Source organism: Vigna radiata, chromosome 9 (genome assembly GCF_000741045.1).
Source record: "Vigna radiata var. radiata cultivar VC1973A chromosome 9, Vradiata_ver6, whole genome shotgun sequence".
NCBI lineage: Eukaryota > Viridiplantae > Streptophyta > Magnoliopsida > Fabales > Fabaceae > Vigna > Vigna radiata.
Genome location: NC_028359.1, coordinates 13,765,719 through 13,786,162, shown reverse-complemented (window position 1 = coordinate 13,786,162; position 20,444 = coordinate 13,765,719). Strand labels below are relative to the sequence as shown.

Below are 20,444 nucleotides of genomic sequence, written 5' to 3'. Positions count from 1 at the left end.
AATTATAGATATTAAATGTAAAAAAAAAACACACACACACACAGATATATATAATCATTTTTCTAGAAATTTAGAACAAAATTTTACCATTTATTAAGTAATTTGAAGAAAAAATATATATTGAACAACAAAAATAAGATTGAATCAAATATCACAAGTTCAAATCTAAGCCATTAACGAGCCATGTAAATGCTCCATTAATGCATAGAGAGAAAGAGAAAGATTGTTAATGATAGTTGGGAGATGTAGGGTATTTTTGGAATAAAAGAAAATAGTGGAGAGGTGTAGAATATTTTTGAAATAAATGAAAATAGTGGGAGGTGGAGGAGCATTCGGGGAGGTGGAGGGAACAACACCCAGACCTTTTTATAGAGGACTTTTGTAGATTCACATAATAATTTAAGTTTTTGTCAGAGCATCCTTTACTTCCTACACCCCATTATTTAATTTCTACACTAATTAATAAAAGGTAAAAGACCATTTTTGTCTCTAGGTAAAATATAAATAAAATTTAAGTTTTTCTTAAAATTTTCTCTTTATGAATTGAACCCACATCCATTTAATCGTAATCAACACTTCTACTATCAAACCAACTCATCACATAAATGACACATATATATCACAATCCAACAAACATATAAAAACATAAAAAGATGTGTTACACTTTATTAAAATAACATCCAAGAAATACCATAATTATGTTCTAGGACTCTTATTTTTTTACCGGGTCTTATAAATAATACATGAGTTTTTAACATACTCCCACTGAAGACAAATTACAAACAAGGTTTTTGTACAAAAGAGCTGTATATATTGTAGATGCTTTGTATTTCTTGATGATAAACATCTAGTAGTTTATTCTTTATATATATTCCTTTAACGATGATAGAAATAATGAGTGCTGTTTTGTAATCTTTGATTGATAATGTAATTATATGAATATTTGCACAAATATATTATTGACATGAGTGAGTCCAAGTATGGAAAGTTGTATTTCCTTTTTCTATCTTCACATCATAAACATAAAAGCAATACATATATATTTGATAGATGTGAAAACTTTGGTTGTGTTTATTTTCACATTTTGTGATCAAATGATTTCTTAAAAAGGATTTTTTTTAAAAAATGTTAGAATCATATATTTCCTTATTTATAAAGTAATATGTTGGATGTTAACTAATGTTCTTAAGTTTAATTTGAGCAACTTACATCTTATCAAACCTAAGATAGGATTGTATAATCTTATATGGCTTTCCAAACGAAATACTTGTGTCTTATATGATCTGATGTTCATTTTAGAAAACATTCTTCAGATGAAGCATGATCATGTTTTCTTTTATACTTAGCCTTTTCTTTAGCACTTAATTAAGATAATAAGGTGTTAAACTTTTTCTCGAACACTAGACATGGTGGAAAAAGGACACCACATTCCATTTAATGGAAATATTCAATTAATCCCACGGAGCTTTGGACTAAAGAACAAAGATATTGAATTCTAGAGCATGAAATATTCTCATGTGTTCTATTTTTGAAGAAGAATATGAAAGGTACACTTCTTCAAACGTGTCAAACAAATGTGAGACACACCTGCTATCATATATAAAGCATGAAAGGAAGTTTAGAGGAACAACTTGTCAAATATTATTTGTTCAACATTAAAAAGAACGAAAGTATACAAGCTATGTTTTAGTCATTAAATATAATTATAAAAAAGATTTGATGAGTTGGCAGAGTTCTTAAAAAACTTGATCTCATTGACAATATCTTGAGAGCACTTCCTATTCGAAAAGCTTACTCTAGAATAGTTTATTTAGATCTTGAAACCCCACAAAGAAGTTTTTAAATGTGACACTTACAATAACAAAGTTAAGTCCCTTTCTTTGAATGCTCAAAAGTACAAGCAAAATACATCTTCCAAGGTAAGTTGTAGTCAATCAGTTGATATTTCTATATGTTGTATAGCATATTGCATTATAAGCCTTTTATGTGCTAACATATGGTGTTTGTTGAAAGCTTGTTCTTTATCTTTTTTTCTTATTCTCTTATCGTTAACCTTTGTCTTTTCATTTATTTATTATTTCTTAGTTGATATATTTGTGTATTTTTTTAACAACATTTTTTCTTATTGTAGACAAGAGTGATAGTTATGAAATACTTGTGAAAGTAAAAAAAAAATAACTTGTTAAAGGATGTGTGATCTTTTTATCCCAGATGGAGATTGAAATACCTGAAAAATACTATAAGGAAGTTAAATAGTATTTATGGTAAACATTTTTCGTAACCCTTTTGATATAACACGTTGTCAAGCGAGTAAAATATTCTTTTAAAGGCTTAGACACTTAACTTGAAATGTAAGATTTATAAAGATCAACATGCTATTTAGAATAATTTCTACTACAATGTTTGTAAGAATTTCCTTTAAAAAAGGATTGTTTAGCTTGTAAGTTCTTATATTTTCAATTATAAAGCTCAACTGCAAGTTTTCTAAGAGGATCGTTTGTCAAAGAGAAGAGAGAATAACATAAGAGATTTTATACTAGTTCGCTCCAACTGAGCTACGGCCAGTCTCCTTCGCAGAGGGTTCCACTATAATCTTCACACTATTACAAATGAGTATTAGCACCACTCCTGGTACTCAACTACCTCGCCAAGATTTCCTTTGAGTATTTGCACAACTCTTGGTATTTAACACCTCACAGAGATTTCCTTGAGTATTTGCACCACTCCTGGTACTCTACACCCTGCCGAGATTTCCTTGACTATTCGAACCACTCCTGGTACTAGACTATTATGCCTAGATTCCTCAACTCAAAAGAGTTCAATTGTAAGTATTTTAATTCTCTTCAGAATTGCTATCAAAGATTGCTTACAAGTAGTTTAGACTAAACCTCTCTACGAGAGGATATGAATACAATACAATATAGTCTAAACATTCGCAGGTGTTTCTCTCTATGATCTTACAAAAGTAAGAGATTTTACACTTAAGCTCGTGAGTATTTCTTTCTCTTTTCTCTTCTTTTGTATTTTCTTTAACTCAAATATAATATTTTCTTTGAGCTTTTTTTTCTCTTCTTCTTTTTAGGATGGATATGGCATTGTAAATTTGCTCACTTTTGATATCCTCTTTATTTTCTTCATGAAAGATATTCTATTTATAGGCTTTATGAATATTTGTCCGTTAGACAACGTTTGAAGTTCGTAGCCTTGATGCTTGTATTTTCTCTTTCTTCTTTTCATAACAGTCATTGGTGTAAGTCAACTTTGTCAGAGCAGACACTCTTATTCAGTCATTTTCTTGAAGTAGGTTGTACGATCTTTTTCGACTTTACTTCAAGAGAGGAACATTCCATGATTATCTCTTTTGTCTCTAATGTCCACATTTGATTTTTGATCTGTAGCACTGTGGATGCTTGTAGAATAACTTATCTGCAAAATTAGATTAAATTGTGCATGCAATAGATATGACTTTTCTTATCATTTTTGTTGTTTTTGAACGTTGGCATTTAATGCTTGCTCAGGACAACAAAGTGCTTTTTGATTTCCTACCATTAGGTAGCATTTTGCAATTAAGCTCTTTCAATTTGAAGATATCAAACGTATTAGATAATTCATCATAAGATGACATGTAGGTTTCTCTTGTGGTATCATCTGGATTCAAGTAAACATTTTTTTTTGTAAATGTTTCTTTGTAGACAGATAACATTTAACTTTCTCAAGCTTTGTGATATGTTTTAGTTAAGTCTTTTTATAAAAGACATTATCTCGACATGTTTTTATCTTATATTGTTTTTTGATCTTTTAACTTGTTTTAATGTTATTTAATTAAACTTCAAAACATGATATTATTTGTCCATATAGACAATTTTGTCAACAGATATAAAAGAAATAACCAAAGTAACTTTATGTACTCATTACAAGTTAGAAGTGACTTTGATAATATTTTTGTAATCAGTTTGATTACTGTGGAGTCCTTTCAAAGTTTCTTAAGGCGAATTGGATATATCTTAATTAGAGTGAACATTGCAAGATATTACACTTTATCAACTTTTGCTATCCTTAACAAATCTTATGAAAATACATTGAAAGTTGTTTTTTAAACTACTAGATGATTCGTCCGTGTCTAGCAAAAATGATTTTAGAGCAATTTTTAAATTTTTATTCAATCTTACTTCTAGAGTTAACCTATTTATTTTAGTTGGTGTACGGTATGATATCCGGGACGAGCGGTTAAGAGGAATAGTTGATCAGTTATGTATAACATCTATGATGGGCCATAATTTGGCCAACTCTTATTATTGGGCTTGTAGTCCACCAAAATCAAAGATATCTTATTAAAGATATTAAAAATAAAATAATATATAATTAAAACTGTTTAGGAGTAACCAAGTAAGTTTGTTTATATTTTGTTCTGTTTATATTTTATTGGGCTTATTTCAGTTAAAGGTTCATGAGACAAATTATAAATAGAGAATCAGGGCCACAAGTCAGGTACGCTCCACTTACGTTCTAATCACGCTTCTCACGCACTCTACTTACGATATAATCACATAGAAACTCTGTTATCAATTCTCTCATACTGAGAATCATCATATTAAGAACTGAGGTTCTTCCACCATACACGCCTAACTTGGGCGTCGGAGTGCCATTGCAGGTACCTCCCCCCTCCGGCCATAGCTTGAAGATTACCGGACAGTCAAGATTTAAGTAAAGCGAGCGGTCAATAACCAGGACAAGCGAGCTATTAGGGAAATCCAAGCTTCAGAAAGCGGGAAAGCCATGTCATCCAGGTTAGTGTCTCGATCCCACAAAATATCTACCGAAACATTTTGGCCCCACAGTGGGCGCCATGATGTACGGTATGATATCCGGGACGAGCGGTTATGAAGAATAGTCGATCGGTTATGTATAACATCTATGTTGGGCCATAATTGGGACAACTCTTATTATTGGGCTTGTAGTTCACCAAAATCAAATATATCTTATTAAAGATATTAAAAATAAAATAATATCTTATTAAAACTGTTTAGGAGTAACCAAGTAAGTTTGTTTATATTTTGTTCTGTTTATATTTTATTGGGCTTATGTCAGTTCAAGGTTCATGAGACAAATTATAAATAGAGAGTCAGGGCCACAAACCAGGTACACTCCACTTACATTCCACTTACGTTCTAATCATGCCTCACACACACTACTCACATTATAATCACTCAGAAATCCTATCGTCAATTCTCTCCTAATGAGAATCACCCTATTAAGAACTGAGGTTCTTCCACCATACATGCCTAACTTGAGCATTGGAGTGTCTTTGCAAGTACCTCTCCCTCCTTCGGCCAGAGCTTGAAGAATGTCGGACGGCCCGAACTGAAGGAGAGCGAACGGTCGAAGTACAGAAGGAGTGATCAATCCAGCCCATCCAAATGCCAGAGAGCAATAAAGTCAGGTCATCCAGGTTAATGTCTCAGTCCCACAAAATATCTACCGAAACAGTTGGTATTAAGTTTAATCTACTCGGGTTATTTCTTTGTAGAAAAAAAAGAAAATGTTCAACATGACAAAAGAATAATGAAGACTAAGTTTAATAATCTAATAACTCGAAAAGAAAAATGTCTTCCAAGATATTTAATCTATTTATGAAAATAATATATTGCATATAAGAAATAAGTATTTAATTCATGAAAACTAATAAAAAGTATTCAAATTGATCAATCCCAATTTATTGTCACAAATTCCAATTTTATTTCAAAATATACTCCTTGAGGTCAAAGGGTTTAAGTGATAATTATATTTAACAATAACATTCATAATTTTTTACTGCCCTGCACGGCATTGCAAATTTCAAAGTCAATATTTCTATCAGCATTTCAAAATTCAAATAATTTCACAAACTATAAGAAGGCTATATCTATATATAGCAATTCATTGATGCATTGGTGAGTGTAATTCTAAAATGGAGTTAAACTGGGTTTGGATGATTGTTGCCACTTTCTTGGCATTTCATATTCTTACAAAGAACATAGTGAGAAAGTTGAATGGGTGGTATTATGATAGGAAATTAGGAAAGAAACATAGATTATTGCCTCCTGGTGATATGGGATGGCCTCTTATTGGAAACATAATTCCCTTCATAAAACATTTCTTCTCTCATCATCCTGATTCATTCATCAACAACTTAGTCTCCCAGTTCATTTCTTTCCTTTTATCTTTCATGTTTTTCTTTTCAATTATATCTATCTATATATCGATATATAGATATATATTCTTCAATATCATATTTCATTTTCTTTTGCTTTTAACAATTTAGATGGTTCTTTTGAAGAAAGGAGTAGAATATATACAAGAAATAAAAAATAGGATGAAGAATATGAGGATGAAGTCACTATTAATTAACACAAAATAAACTAAATTTTAAAATTTATAATTTTAAGAATAAAAAGAAAAATAAAACTTTGATTTAATCCAAAGTCAGAACTCAGGTATATCTTAGAAGATCATGATATTTTAATAACTTTTTTATAACAAATTATTTGTTACTATTTTATTGGTTCGTATATATATTTGAAATAGATCAATTACAAACTGTCTGTAAAAAAGATGGTCAAAAAAAGTTGTTAAAGATACACTTTCCATGTTAGAAAGTTAATTAATAAAGCATATTAAAGTTGATCTCTTTCTATTAACTGCATAGTATATGTTTCAGATATGGAGAAAGTGGTATCTACAAAACTCATTTGCTGGGGAAACCAAGCATCATCATATGCACAGCTGAGATGTGCAAGAGAGTGTTGAATGATGATGAGAACTTCAAGCATGGGTATCCAAAATCCACCGTTGAGCTGTTGAAAAACAAGGCTTTGAGCGATGAATGCACTGCAGAACACAAGAGTTTAAGAGAGTTGGTGAGTTCTGGGATTTTGGGTCAAAAAGTTTTGGCAATGAACCTAGAAATTGTGGAGAAGATAGTGATTAATTCATTGGAAGAGTTATCCAGAAGGAAGCAACCCCTTCAGGTTTTCAAAGAGATGGAAAAGATTTCCTTTGAAATCATTGTTCACATCTTGATGGGTTCTCACACTCATTCCAACAACATTGCAAAGTTGAGAGAGTTGTTTCACCAATTCTCCAAATGCAATCCTATATATTCTCTTCCCATTAACTTTCCTGGTTTTGCTTTTCATCAAGGACTCAAGGTTATTTCTTTTCTTTTTCATCTTCATCTTATCACCAATCTTCCTTATAACACTATGTATCACTATTTATGGTACGGTATTAGGTAAGAAAGAAGTTGTTGAAGGTAATAGAATCAATTGTGGGTGAAAGGAGGTCAATGATGAAAATGGTAAAAAATGGAGATAATAAGAAAGATCTCATTGACCTTGTTTTGGAAGCCAAAGGGGAAAATGGTGAGGAATTGATTGACAAAGATGTTGGAGATATGTTGTTAATGCTTCTCTTTGCTGGTCACGAAACCACTGCGGTGGCTTTGACATCCTCAGTTTTAAATCTTACCAGACATCCACTAGTGTTTGCAAAAGCCAAGGTATTTAAAACTATCATTTATTTTAATTCTTAGTTATGGTTAGAAGTCTCACCTCGACCAAAAATAAAGTTAAATTATAATATATAATTAGAATGCAAATTTTACCATACAAATCAGTTTTATAAGATTGATTTAGGTTTAAAGTTCCTTTCTTACCATTACACCGCAAATCCCACCATACAGAAAATGGATTAAACCTGTAGGCTAATCTGGTTCTGAGTTAAATTAAAATAAATTTTAATTTTTCAAAGGATTGTTTCATTTGGTTCTAGACTAAACTAATTACCTTACTAATTTTAGTCTTTAAATGACGTTTAATTTAAATTTAATTAATTTTTAAATTAAAATAATTATCTTCCTATTATACTTTTTAAATATTTAAGTTTCACAATTTTTTAATTAAATTAAATTATCTACAATAAAAAAAGAAAACAATTTAGTATTATGTTAAGAAAATTCAAATCCCACAACTTTTCACACTCTTCATTTCCATTTACTCACGAAACAAATCTTATAACTTTTATTTTATCATATGAAAATAATTAAAACCTATATAGAGAATACATAATATAATTCAAAAACTTATCTAATTCCAATGTGTCAGTATTTTCTTAAGCTTTGAACATGGTTAATAAATGTTGCCTAAGCGTATAAATAAATTTGGTGGAATTTAAAGATGCCTAACAAATAAATAAGACATCATTTTTACAATACCAAAATTAAAATATTTTGGGTTACATATCTTGTTTTGATGGTGATATTAAAATCCATATATTTTATACAAATAAGTAATTTTTAAGAAAATGTTATTTCTTTCCGAAAAAAAAAACACGTAATAAATTCATGCATGCAAACAACAACCATATAATACATGGATTAAAAATTACAGTCACATTTCTTTAATTAGACTTAATTAGTAGAAAATTTCTGTAAAAAAAAAAAAAAAAAACTCAACTTCAATAATAAATTAAGTACGAATATATGTTTTATAGTTATTGTATTGGTTTAAAATATTTATTAATTGAGTTAAATATGTTCTTTGTCTTTAAATTATTATAAAATATTGTCTTTTGTTCTAAATTAAATTATAAATTATTAGTTTCTTCATTATAGAAAAGTCATTGGAAACATTGTATATCCAACCAACAACAATATTTGAAGTATTTCCCATGACAAAATAATGACAAAAGAAGTTGGAGTTTAATATCAGATTATGATAACATGCAAATGTGGTTCGTTGAAGATGATATTTTATATTATATATTTTTTTTAAAGCGTTAGATGAAATACTTTATATAATTTAGTTTATGAATGAAACACAAATTATTTTACAATATTTTAAGATAAAATATATTTAACATTTTTTACTAATAATATAATTATTTGTTTTAGTAAATTTTTTTAATCACGTTTGTTATGCTAGAATTTGTATAAAAATTGAGTTCTGATAAATTATTTTCATGCAGAAAGAGCAAGAAGAAATTGTGAAGGCAAGACCATCATCTCAAAAACAATTAAGTCGTAAGGAAATCAAAAAAATGATTTATCTTTCCCAGGTAATAATATTTCGAAAATAACTATGTCTAAAAATATTAAATATTTTCCATAAATTAATTTTAATTGCTAAAAAATCAATTCATTTTAAAACAAAATAACTTAATTTTTTTATTCTTGATTATTTATTGAAAAATATGAAAACAAATGAGAAGATGGTGAATTTTTTGAATAATTCCATGCAGGTAATTGATGAAATGTTACGTCGTACCAACATTGCATTTTCTCTTTTTCGTGAGGCAACTAAAGACGTCAATATCAATGGTTTGTTCATATTTATTTAAAACATATTAAAAAAATTTGGTTTCAATTTTACTTTTTAAACTTAAATACTAATGTATCTCTATTTTTCTTGAGCTTATTTAATGTGATTTTTTTTTTTAAGAAAGCCTACATTTTTTTAACTTTTATCTATTTAATCTTTTTTGTTAAGTCACATTAAATATATACCAGTAGTATTAAACAAGGTATGTCACATAGTAGTTTATGATTCTTTTCTTTTTTTATTTTATTTCAATTTTTCTTTTCTTAATAATTTAACAAAAAAACATGTCTACAAGTCAAGTTTGCATGGTGCAACCTGACAATATTAGTGTAATATGTTAGTAACAATATCATATGTTAGTAGTAAATGTTACATGTCATTGTCTTATATTCAATTGAGTCCATGTATTTGTATTTGTTATATTGATTCAATTCTTATTGAAATAAGCTCTTTTAAGTTATATGACTAAAGTTAAGGGTAGACTCTCAAATGGGCGGTGGTTTGCGAAAGGTTGATGGTGGTAAAAATATAATATGTATATTATGGTTTTGATGTGATAAGATGATTCCTCCTTCTCCAAGTTATATGACTCAAGTAAGAGGGGGAGGTTATGGTGGTGTTTGGATGCTCTCAAGAGAGGTTGAACTAACTCTTAAAGAAGGGTGGCTAGAGGACACCTAGATGGGCTGCTCTAACCTTTGTGACCTAAGTTGAGTAATGTAACACAAATTTAATCGCATAACAATACTCGATTCAAAGGTAATTTTTACATGAGGGAGACAACTTTATTTATAAGCTTAGGTAACCCTAAAAGTGTCTCATGAAGTGGAGAAGCAAAACACCAATTTTACAAACCTGGATACCAAGTCAAAAATCCTCTCCATTAGGAGGAGAACACATGGAAACATGATCACTAATCCTCCCCACTAGAAGCGTGACACGTGATCATTAATCCTATCCATTTAGAACATGCCACATGAAAAGGACATATGTATAAGAAAAAGATAGCAACTTGGAGACTACTCTATCCAAGGGCCCACAAACTTGTAAAAGGCTTGTGCTTTGAGTTAGGATTTTTATCCTAGATCCAAGTGTCTCCTTATGACTCATCTCCTTTAGACCCAAAATCCTACATTACAACCCTAGGCCCATATACAATGTCCAAAAGAAAACCTACACTACTAAGTCTATATACAAGACTCATGATAATAAGAGCTTTGACACACTTTCACAAATAACTCAAATTCTTATTAAGTATACTAGGTCATGACTAGAGGGTATGTCATCAAATTCGGTCCCATTTTTTTTTAATTGAGTAATTTTGTCCATTTTCAAATTTAGACCAAATTTAACTTTTTTTTTTAAATATTATACTGATATTTTTATTAAACTTCACATTTTTATTAAATATTTTTGAAATTATTTTTAAACCAAATCTAACTATATTATTAGAATATAATTATTATATTACTCTTCTATTTATGTTACATGTAAAATAAATAGGATTAAAGTTGGTTTTAAAATAATGAAGAATTTTCTTTCTAATTTTAAATTAACTTTAATTCTAATTTTTTAACAAAATGAAAAATTACATAAATTTAATAATTATATTCTAATAATATAACGAATTTTAACATAAGTATTTGTATAAAATTTTAGTAAAAATTAAATTTGATCTTAATTTGTGGAGGAACAAAATTGTTCATTTTAATAAAGATATCAATATAACATTTATGTAAAAATTGAATTTGGTCTGAATTTGGAGAGTGTATTGTTCCATTTAAAAAGAATTGAAATTAAATTGAATCAACATAACAAATATACTAACACGTGGCATTGTTATTGTCACATGACATGATATTGACTTAAAACGAAGAGAGCTTTTTAAACTAAGAAAAAATTAAAAATTTATAAAAGTTTTAAAAATGTAAAAAAATAAAAATAAAATAAAATAACATACCCTCTTCATATATTATTAACTATTTAAGTGATATTTAAAAAAAACTAAATTAACTAAAATTGAAATCTTATTGACTAGAAACAATATATTGAATAAATTTAACAAAAATTGAAACTAAATTAGTATTTAAGACTAATTTTTTATTAACCATATGTAAATATTTTCAGGTTATATCATACCAAAAGGGTGGAGAGTTCTAGTTTGGTTAAGAGCTATTCATATGAATCCTAAATATTATCCAAATCCAGAAGAATTTAATCCATCAAGATGGGATGTAAGATATGATTAATTATGTAAAACATTTTTTTTGGTGATTTTGAATAAATAATTTTATAAAATAATTTTATTTGTATGTGTAGGGCAACAATGCCAAGGCAGCAACCTTCCTTCCTTTTGGAGCAGGAACTAGGCTTTGTCCAGGAAATCACATTTTCAAATACGAAATTTCCATATTTTTACACTATTTTCTACTAAATTACAAGTAAGTATCATTTTCTGGTTATCTTTTCTTTTATTCAAGAATTATTCATTGTGAGATAATACTATAAGAAAATGTCATCCTACTGACATAATTTTATCGATACAGAAAATCCGTTGAAAAAATAAAATTTTCCTATAAATTTTATTGATAAATTTTATTGTTATTAATGAAAATTTTCCTTCGTTAAGTTTATTTATTTTTAATATAAATGGTATCTTTCTCACATTTTTTTCAATTAAAGGAGTGCTAATAAATGTAAGATGGGATTATATAAAAGTGAAAACCTAATTTTAAGAAAAGAGAATGAAAGATTTAAAAGATGAACTTACTTTGAGTATAAATTAAGAAAGAAATAGGTTTCAAAAGATTTATATAAAAGAAGTTTTTATTAGGGTTGACTTACTGATAAAAGGTTTAAAGAATAATTCTGATATATTATTTCAAATAGTAGAATATCATATATATATATATATATATATATAAAAGGATCTTATAATCCTTCATCTATCTAAGGAAATGACAGGTGCACAAATCTGTACAAATTATAATAATATCTAAATTATAAATAACACAATATTTGATTGTCTAATATTCATTAATAGAATATTTGACATATCTTAACACCCTCACTCAAGTTGGTGCATGAATATCACACATTCTCAACTTGAATAAAGACTCATTAAACAATCTTCTTGACACTCCTTTGGTGAGAACATCAACCAACTGCAACTCTGATCTTACAAAATGAAAGGAAATTATTCCAGCTTCAATCTTCTCCTTGATGAAATGTCTATCAATCTCCACATGTTTTCTTCTATCATGTTGCACAGGATTATGAGCAATTGCTATAGCCGAAGTATTGTCATAGTACAAACTCATAGCTTCGTTTGGTTTAAATCCACAATCTGATAGCACATTTTTAATCCACAAAAGTTCACATATACCTAGTGCCATGCCTCTAAATTCTGCTTCAGCACTAGATCTTGCTACTACAGGCTATTTTTTACTCCTCCATGTTACAAGATTCCCTCCTACAAAAGTAAAGTATCCAGAGGTAGATCTTCTATCATCTTTTGAACCTGTCCAATCTGCACCAGTGAACCCTTCTACCTTCAAGTTTCCATGATTTGAGAACAAAATTCCTTTACTAGGAGCAGACTTTAAATATCTCAAAATCCTCTCAACATCATCCATATGAAGCTTTCGCGGGTCATGCATAAATTGACTAACAACATTCACTACATAGGTGATATCTGGACGTGTATGATACAAATAAATTAATTTTCCTACCAGTCTTTGGTATCTCCCTTTGTCTATGCTTGCTGAATTTGAGCATTGAAAGAATTTATGATTTTGTTCAATTGGTGTATCAGCTGGTTTACTCCCAAGTAGCCCAGTTTCAGACAGTAAGTCAATAGTATATTTCCTTTGGCATAGGAAAATACCATGTTTTGATCTAGCCACATCAATACCCAGAAAATATTTGAGATTTCCAAGTTGTTTCATCTCAAATTCAGATGCAAGGTATTGTTGTAAACTAGAGATCTCATCTTGGTCATTTCCTGTAACAATCATATCATCTACATATATAATCAAAGTTGTAATTTTTTCTTTTCTTCTCTTCAAAAATAAGGTGTGATCATAGTTACTTGCTCTATAGCCAAAGGCCTTCGTAGACTTAGTAAACCTTTCAAACCATGCTCTTGGAGATTGTTTTAATCCATATAGTGCCTTCTTTAATTTGCAAACCTTCATTCCAGTTGAATTTGTCATGCCTGGTGGAGAATCCATATAAATTTCTTCTGAAATTTCTCCATGTAGGAAAGCATTTTTCACATCAAATTGTAGAAGAGGCCAATCTTGGTTTGCTGCTAGGGACAAAAGTATTCTCACCGTGTTGAGCTTGGCTACCGGTCCAAACGTCTCTTGGTAATATACACCATAAGACCGAGTGTAACCTTTAGCCACAAGTCGTGCTTTATATCTCTCAATAGTTCCATCAGCTGTATGCTTAATTGTAAATACCTATTTGCAGCCCACCGTTTTCTTCTCTCTTGGTAAGGACACAAGATCCCAAGTGTTATTTTTTTCTAAAGCTGCCATCTCCTCAACCATTGCTTTGGTCCATCTAGGATCTGCCAAAGCTTCATGTACATTACTAGGAATAGAAATTAAAGATAATTGAGATACAAATGATGCATATGATTAAGATAACCTGTGAGATGACACATATTTACTAATGGAATATTTAACTTTGGCTTGGAGGTCTGGTTCATATTTAGTTGGTGGTTGACCACGGTTAGAACGGGGTGGAAGATTATATTGAACAGTAGTAGACTAAGTGTTTGGTATGTTGGTGGTTTCAGGCAGACAAAAATCAATTTCATCTAAATTAGTATTATCAGAGATAGGATCAGAAGGTACCTCTGAAGAGTCAAGCTGAACCTGTGGAGAAGATTGAGCCAATTGGTTATAATCAGAAGACACTGTATTATCTAGAAAAGAAGTGTCCATATTTTGGATTGGCTCACTTCCTGTAGAATGATCTTCACATGATAATTTATCTTCACAATATAATTTTATATCGGAGAAATCAAACATACTAACATCATGATTATGCACTTCACTTTCATGGCCTCCCTGAAATGGAGAATCACCATAAAAAAATTCATGCTCATTAAATGTCAGATCCATAGAGATATAAAGTTTCTATGATGGTGGATGGTAAGGACGATAACCTTTTGAGTTGATCCATACCCAACAAAAACACATTTGATAGCTCGTTCTTCATGCTTTGTACGTTGATGTGGGTGTAAGTGAACATATATAGCACATCCAAAAACATGAGGGGGTAAATAAACTATGGGAGGAAGGATACAATGATCAGACAACATATATAGCACATCCAAAAACATGAGGAGGTAAATAAACTATGATGTATTATTTTAAAGGAGTAGAGTACCATATATATACATATAAAGATCTTATAATCCTTCATCTATTAAAGGAAATGAAAGGTGCACAAATCTGCACAAATTATAATAATATTTAAATTATAAATAACACAATATTTAATTGCCTAATATCCATTAATAAAATATTTGACATATCTTAACACCGACAAACTGATTTGCCATTTTTTTTATTTCTTTTTTTTTATTAAATTATTGGTGTAATATTCCAAACACCTTAACTTTTAAATAACAACTTAAATAATGTATAAAGCTGACACGATTTGCCATCCTTAACTTTTATAAAATAAATTATATATAAAAGAAATTCTACTTTTTAATTACTAATTTCTCTTATCTTATTAAAAGTCTTTTCTTAATTACCCAAATAAAAAGGTGGTCCTTAATAATCTAGCTTGGGATTGCATTAATTTAGTTGAATAAATTTATTTAAGGAGTTAATTTTGGTATTTACTGAAAGTCAAATTTTTCGGTAATTATCGAAAGACAATTCTTCGATAATTACCGAAAGACATAATTCGTTGACAATAATTTTTTATAAATATATTTCTGACAGAATATGAATTGTCAATAATTCGTCGTAAAACTGTGATTATCAACGGAATATATATAACTACGGAATTTAACCATCTATAATACCAGTTATTATTGTAAAAAAGTTTTCCTTTATTAATATAGATTCTCGTGAAAGAATAGTCATAAGATATTTTTTATTATTTTACTATTGTTTACTAACTTATATTTAAAATATTTTTTTCTGTTACTTTTTTTACTTTTAGTTTTATCTTTTAATAATTTCTAATTATTTGATGATTAACTTACATTTAATGTATTAATTATTTTTTATATTAATTTTTAATTTTTAATTTTATCCTTTTACAATTTTAATTATTTTGCCATATATAAAATTAAATTGTAAAAAAAAATTAATTTTATGTCTTAAAATAATATTATTTTAAAAGATAGTATAAATTTATTAATATTACAAATATAAAAAAAATTGTAATGTAATGATTTAATTCTTTATTATTTTACTATATCTATAGGTTGGAGCAAACAAGTTCAGAAGGTCCTGAAGCTGTCTTCCCATTCTCTCAGCCAAAAGACTTAGCTAAGCTCATAAAGTTCTCTGAATAAGCTAATTCAGAAAAATCAATACTATTATTTGGTTTTTTAAGTTTACTTTTGTGTTTACAATATATATACCCTTTTGTTCAAGAAGAAGAATTAGAAATTTGTAAGTATATATATATATATATATATATATATATGGATATACTTGTTTAAACGAGTTGGAATTCTGTTATTTATTTATTTATAATATTTTTTTAGTGATAATTTGTTTTCACAGGATTGGTTAAAGATAGAAAAATTGTTTCCAATTTTAGAGTTTTATGTTATCTTTAACTGTAAATGTTTGTTCAGATATCTGGGGTTACTTAAACATTGGTTAAAAGGTGGTTTATGCTAAGAAAAATCAACTTTAGGTTTCGTATTTGTGATTTTCAGCTTTAAATTTTATACATCATCTTAAAATGTTTTATACATCTTTTATATATACGGTCCTACAATGTCTGAAAACTAGTATCTTGAGTTTTATTGCATAGTCTGATAACACAATTTGTTCAATTTTATTATGCATCTTTTAACTAAGTATGAAGAGTTTTATTAATTGTTTAAGGGTTATGTGAGGAAAGAAAAAAATTCTCTTCAAAACAAAATAGAGATTTCACATTAGAAATTTATCTAAAGAACACTCCGAAATTATATATACACTTTTTCGACTTAACACCTTTCTGATTTACTTAACGTAGCTTTAAAAATATTGTAATGCAACATAGTTTTAAATATTGTATCGTATGTTTATTTAAGTTCGGATGGCCAATCATCAACTAAACAGTTTAACTTCAAAATTGATTTATTTTGGCCAATTATTATGAACCAAATTTTCTGGACTGACATCCTGATAATGCTAATTCTTACCATTATCTAAGCATCATTTTAGCAGCAAAATCAACTCCTTTTTGGCTTGTAACTTGCTTAATCCTCTTCTTTTGTCTTGTTTTCTTAATAAGTGTGTTTTAGGCTACATTGATGTAATATCATCACTAATCCCCTTATTTTGTAGCTAATACAATGCTTGGAAGAACATCCACCAAAGTAAAGAATTGAACCAGACACAAAAGCAAGTAAAATAGCAAAAAGAGAGAATTTTGGAATGTTGTGGCTGGGCTGCAGCTGGGCTGCAGCTGAGCTCTCTGTTCTCTGTAGTGCTGCGGCTGGGGTGCAGCTGGGGTGCAGCTGAGCGCCCTGCTCTCTAGAAGGCTGCCGCTGGGCTGCAGCTGGGCTGCAGCTGAGCGCCCTGCTCTCTGGAATGCTGTAGCTGGGGTGCAGCTGAGCGCCTTGCTCTCTGGAAGGCTGTCGCTGGGCTGCAGCNTGGGGTGCAGCTGAGCGCCTTGCTCTCTGGAAGGCTGTCGCTGGGCTGCAGCTGAGCGCCCTGCTCTCTGGAATGCTGTAGCTGGGGTGCAGCTGGGGTGCAGCTGAGCGGTGGCGTTGCTGATGTGGAAAATTGGGTCTATTTTGACCTAAAACGCGAAGGGAAAGGGGTCTTTGGTTGTTTTGGAGGTGCATCTCACTCGGAGGAGAGCTTGGAGGGCTGCTAGGGCTCGTGGGAACACTCCCTTCTTCCTCTTTGGTTCTTCATCTTCTTCCATGGCCATTTTGTAAGCTTAAAGGCTCTCCATGGAAATGGAGAGCCAAACGCATCTTGTTAGGGGTTGTTGTAGCCTATGAATTATTGTGTAATGGATGAATGATTTGAATATATATATGCCTTTTCTATCAATTGCTAGTATTCTTGTTTCTAATCTTAAAGCTTGCATGTAATGGGGACGTTCATGACTTGATTTTGGGGTTTCATGGATTATGGGGACGTAAGATGAAATCTTGAACTGAAACAAGGGTCCTTGTGGTCATCGATTCTAGGGATGGAAGATGATTCACATGTTGTCTTAAGATCCTAGCTCATTAATGCGGGTTTGCTTGTTAGGTTGCCAAGGGATTGGGATTTAATGAGAAAACCTAGGCTCTTTCACCTAAGGGATCAGGGTTAGAGTGTTTTAGTGGATTGACTTTAGTAAATTGATGGAGAGGAGATGAAATTGGGTGTACACAAGAGTGAATTGGTGAAAACTAACCTTAGCAATGTCATTTCATACCATTTCTAGTCTTGTCCATTTTTAAGTGCCTTCAAACACCAAAGTCCAACCATGTAATTATGTGTTAATTTATCCTTTTGCACATCATTGTAAATGAATGTTGTTCTATTGAGTCTACATGAGTTGTTAATCGCACAATTCTCTAGTATTACGAGTCTCTTGGGAAAACGATACCTGGTCTTACCGGTTTTATTACTTGAACGATTCGGTGCACTTGCCGAACCATCAACACATCCTTTGGCCAACTATTTGGCCTGATTTTTTAAGCTGACTTCCCTTAGTCAATCACTCTGTATTGATCTTCTTTGATTGTTCATCCTTTGGTTATCCATCTTATAACCGACCTCTTGGATTGAACAACATAATTGACTGGTTCCAGAATAACCTGTTAGTGTCGACAAAAAGGTAAAAGTCCATAATAACACTCTAAATAACAATTTAAGGTATGACTTTCATATATAGGCACATAACATTCATCATTACATTAATTATTAACCTCTCGATCATTTATTAACATTAGTATTGGAATACATTTGGTAGGTACCATCCGAGAGAATTTTGGATGATGTTGGAAATCGAGCAACTGATGACCCAACACGGATCTGACCCCAAAACACAACATAGACACCCGACACAAACAAACACGTTGGAAATCAACAATATTTGATATTGGAGACCAACTACATCCGATCCAAGACCTCCTCGAACAAAAACCATTAGTAGAAGTGTTAATTTGAATGAAAAAAAAGAGAAGAAAATACCATAAAAATTTCATTAAGAAAATTTTGTCTTTGCAAAATTTATGATTAATAAAATGAAATAATATAATTTTATTTGATATTACTAAGAAATAATGTATTTTTCTTTTATCTCTCTTAGGTTCCTTCTCAACTTTACTATTAAGTTATCCTTATATCCTTATTACTAAGAAATAGATGTAAATAAGTTTCAAGCATGGCTTCTTCCTTCTTCCCGAGTTGTTAATTTTTGTAAATAATTTAGTACCGTACAATAAATTATTACCATTTTTCGGAAAACAGTTTAAGTGCATATGCTTTATGCTTAGAGGTATAAGGTCACTTTCTTCCAACAACCTCCATAGGAGTATATTTGAAATTAGGTACCTACAGATTAATTGGGATCAAAAGGAAAACACAATGCAAGTTATAAGATAGGTTTGCATAAAGGTACTTTCTAGAGTCTTCCATACTTCTACCAATTGTATAAAATAAGCATTAAAACATAATGAGATATAACATGGGAAATGGTTGCCAATGATTAAAACATGACCAAACTTATCCCACTAGTGGAAAAATAGGTTTTTATGATGGACTTATTATGACGTACAAAAATTATACGTCATAATAGGTTCATTAGTGGCAGAATCGTAATAAAAGTAAGATTTATTATGACGTAGTTTTGTATATCAGTTATAATATGAAATGCGGTGGCAAACTTGTAAATAAGTTCAATACATGTTATGACGTAGTTTTGTATATCATACATAATATAAAACACGGTGGCAAACTTGTAAATAAGTTGAAAACCTATTATTACGTAAAATGGACACCAGACATAATATCTCTGCCTCTCTAATTTTTTCAGTTTTTAGATTTCCCTCTCCCTATCTCTTTCATGTTCCCTATCATTGTCACTCTCACTTTCACTCTCACTCCCACTCTCGTTCCAAGAACACTTCTTCTCTACGCCTGTGCTTTTCACACCATACAACTCAGTTTTCTCGTCTCCTCCACCACGTCAGTTGGGCAGCTATGAGTGTGGGTATTATGTAATGAAACACATGCATACCATTATTTCTACAAACATTACTGAATCATGGAATCATGTATTAAAAAACTAACTAAATACTTATCCAACTATTCATTACAATATTGTTTAACTCTATTCTTTTATTTGTAGATCTTTAATGATTCATCTCCAATGGAAGCTGCAGAAATTGAAGACATTAGAAGGAACTAAGCTTATTTTATTTTAAGCATTAGTAGAAACTTGGCTATACTTCAATAGTATATGACATTAATGTAATATTTGAATTTAATATATAGTTTCATATGTATAAATATTGTATTAAATATTATTAGACAATTTAATGTTTGAAATGAAATTTGTTTTGTTAGTTCCATTCATTTGTTCATTTGAAATTATATTGATTATAAATTGATTGGATGAGATGATAGTACAGGAATATAATTATAATTTCATTGGATGTCAATTGTAATAATCAATTTTTTTTTTTAAAAAAAAACATATATTATGACGTACTAAATAATCTACGTCATAATATGTTAGTTTCTGAAAACCACATATTATAATGTATTGATAAATCTATGTCATAATATCTTTCGCGCATATTATGACTGATTTCAGAAACTACGTCATAATATGTTCAAGCTATTATGACGTAAATTTCTGCTACGTCATAAAATGCGCAGACTT

The 20,444-nt window shown here is 30.0% G+C and overlaps 1 protein-coding gene across 2 annotated transcripts; it reads left to right on the top strand.

Annotated features, from left to right (window-relative positions):
* The first annotated feature begins 5,947 nt into the window (after positions 1-5,947).
* On the top strand, positions 5,948-15,988 carry LOC106773832 (beta-amyrin 11-oxidase). 2 transcript variants are annotated; one of them, XM_014660590.1, is made up of 8 exons: positions 5,948-6,180; positions 6,698-7,187; positions 7,271-7,537; positions 9,004-9,093; positions 9,277-9,355; positions 11,484-11,590; positions 11,676-11,797; positions 15,816-15,988. In XM_014660590.1, exons 1-8 carry the CDS (start codon positions 5,948-5,950, stop codon positions 15,904-15,906), a joined length of 1,479 nt encoding a protein of 492 aa, XP_014516076.1. In that variant the 3' UTR covers positions 15,907-15,988. The 2 variants fall into 2 exon arrangements, with proteins under 2 accessions (XP_014516076.1, XP_022641917.1); XM_022786196.1 differs by lacking the exon at positions 9,004-9,093 and having other exon boundaries at positions 6,014-6,180.
* The last annotated feature ends 4,456 nt before the right edge of the window (positions 15,989-20,444 follow it).

Bases quoted from the DNA above. Each gene is read 5' to 3' on its own strand.
- LOC106773832 (XM_014660590.1), top strand. From the start codon at position 5,948: ATGGAGTTAAACTGGGTTTGGATGATTGTTGCCACTTTCTTGGCATTT. The intron at 7,188-7,270 runs GTTATTTCTTTT...GTACGGTATTAG, and splicing joins CTTTTCATCAAGGACTCAAG to GTAAGAAAGAAGTTGTTGAA. The intron at 7,538-9,003 runs GTATTTAAAACT...ATTTTCATGCAG, and splicing joins TAGTGTTTGCAAAAGCCAAG to AAAGAGCAAGAAGAAATTGT.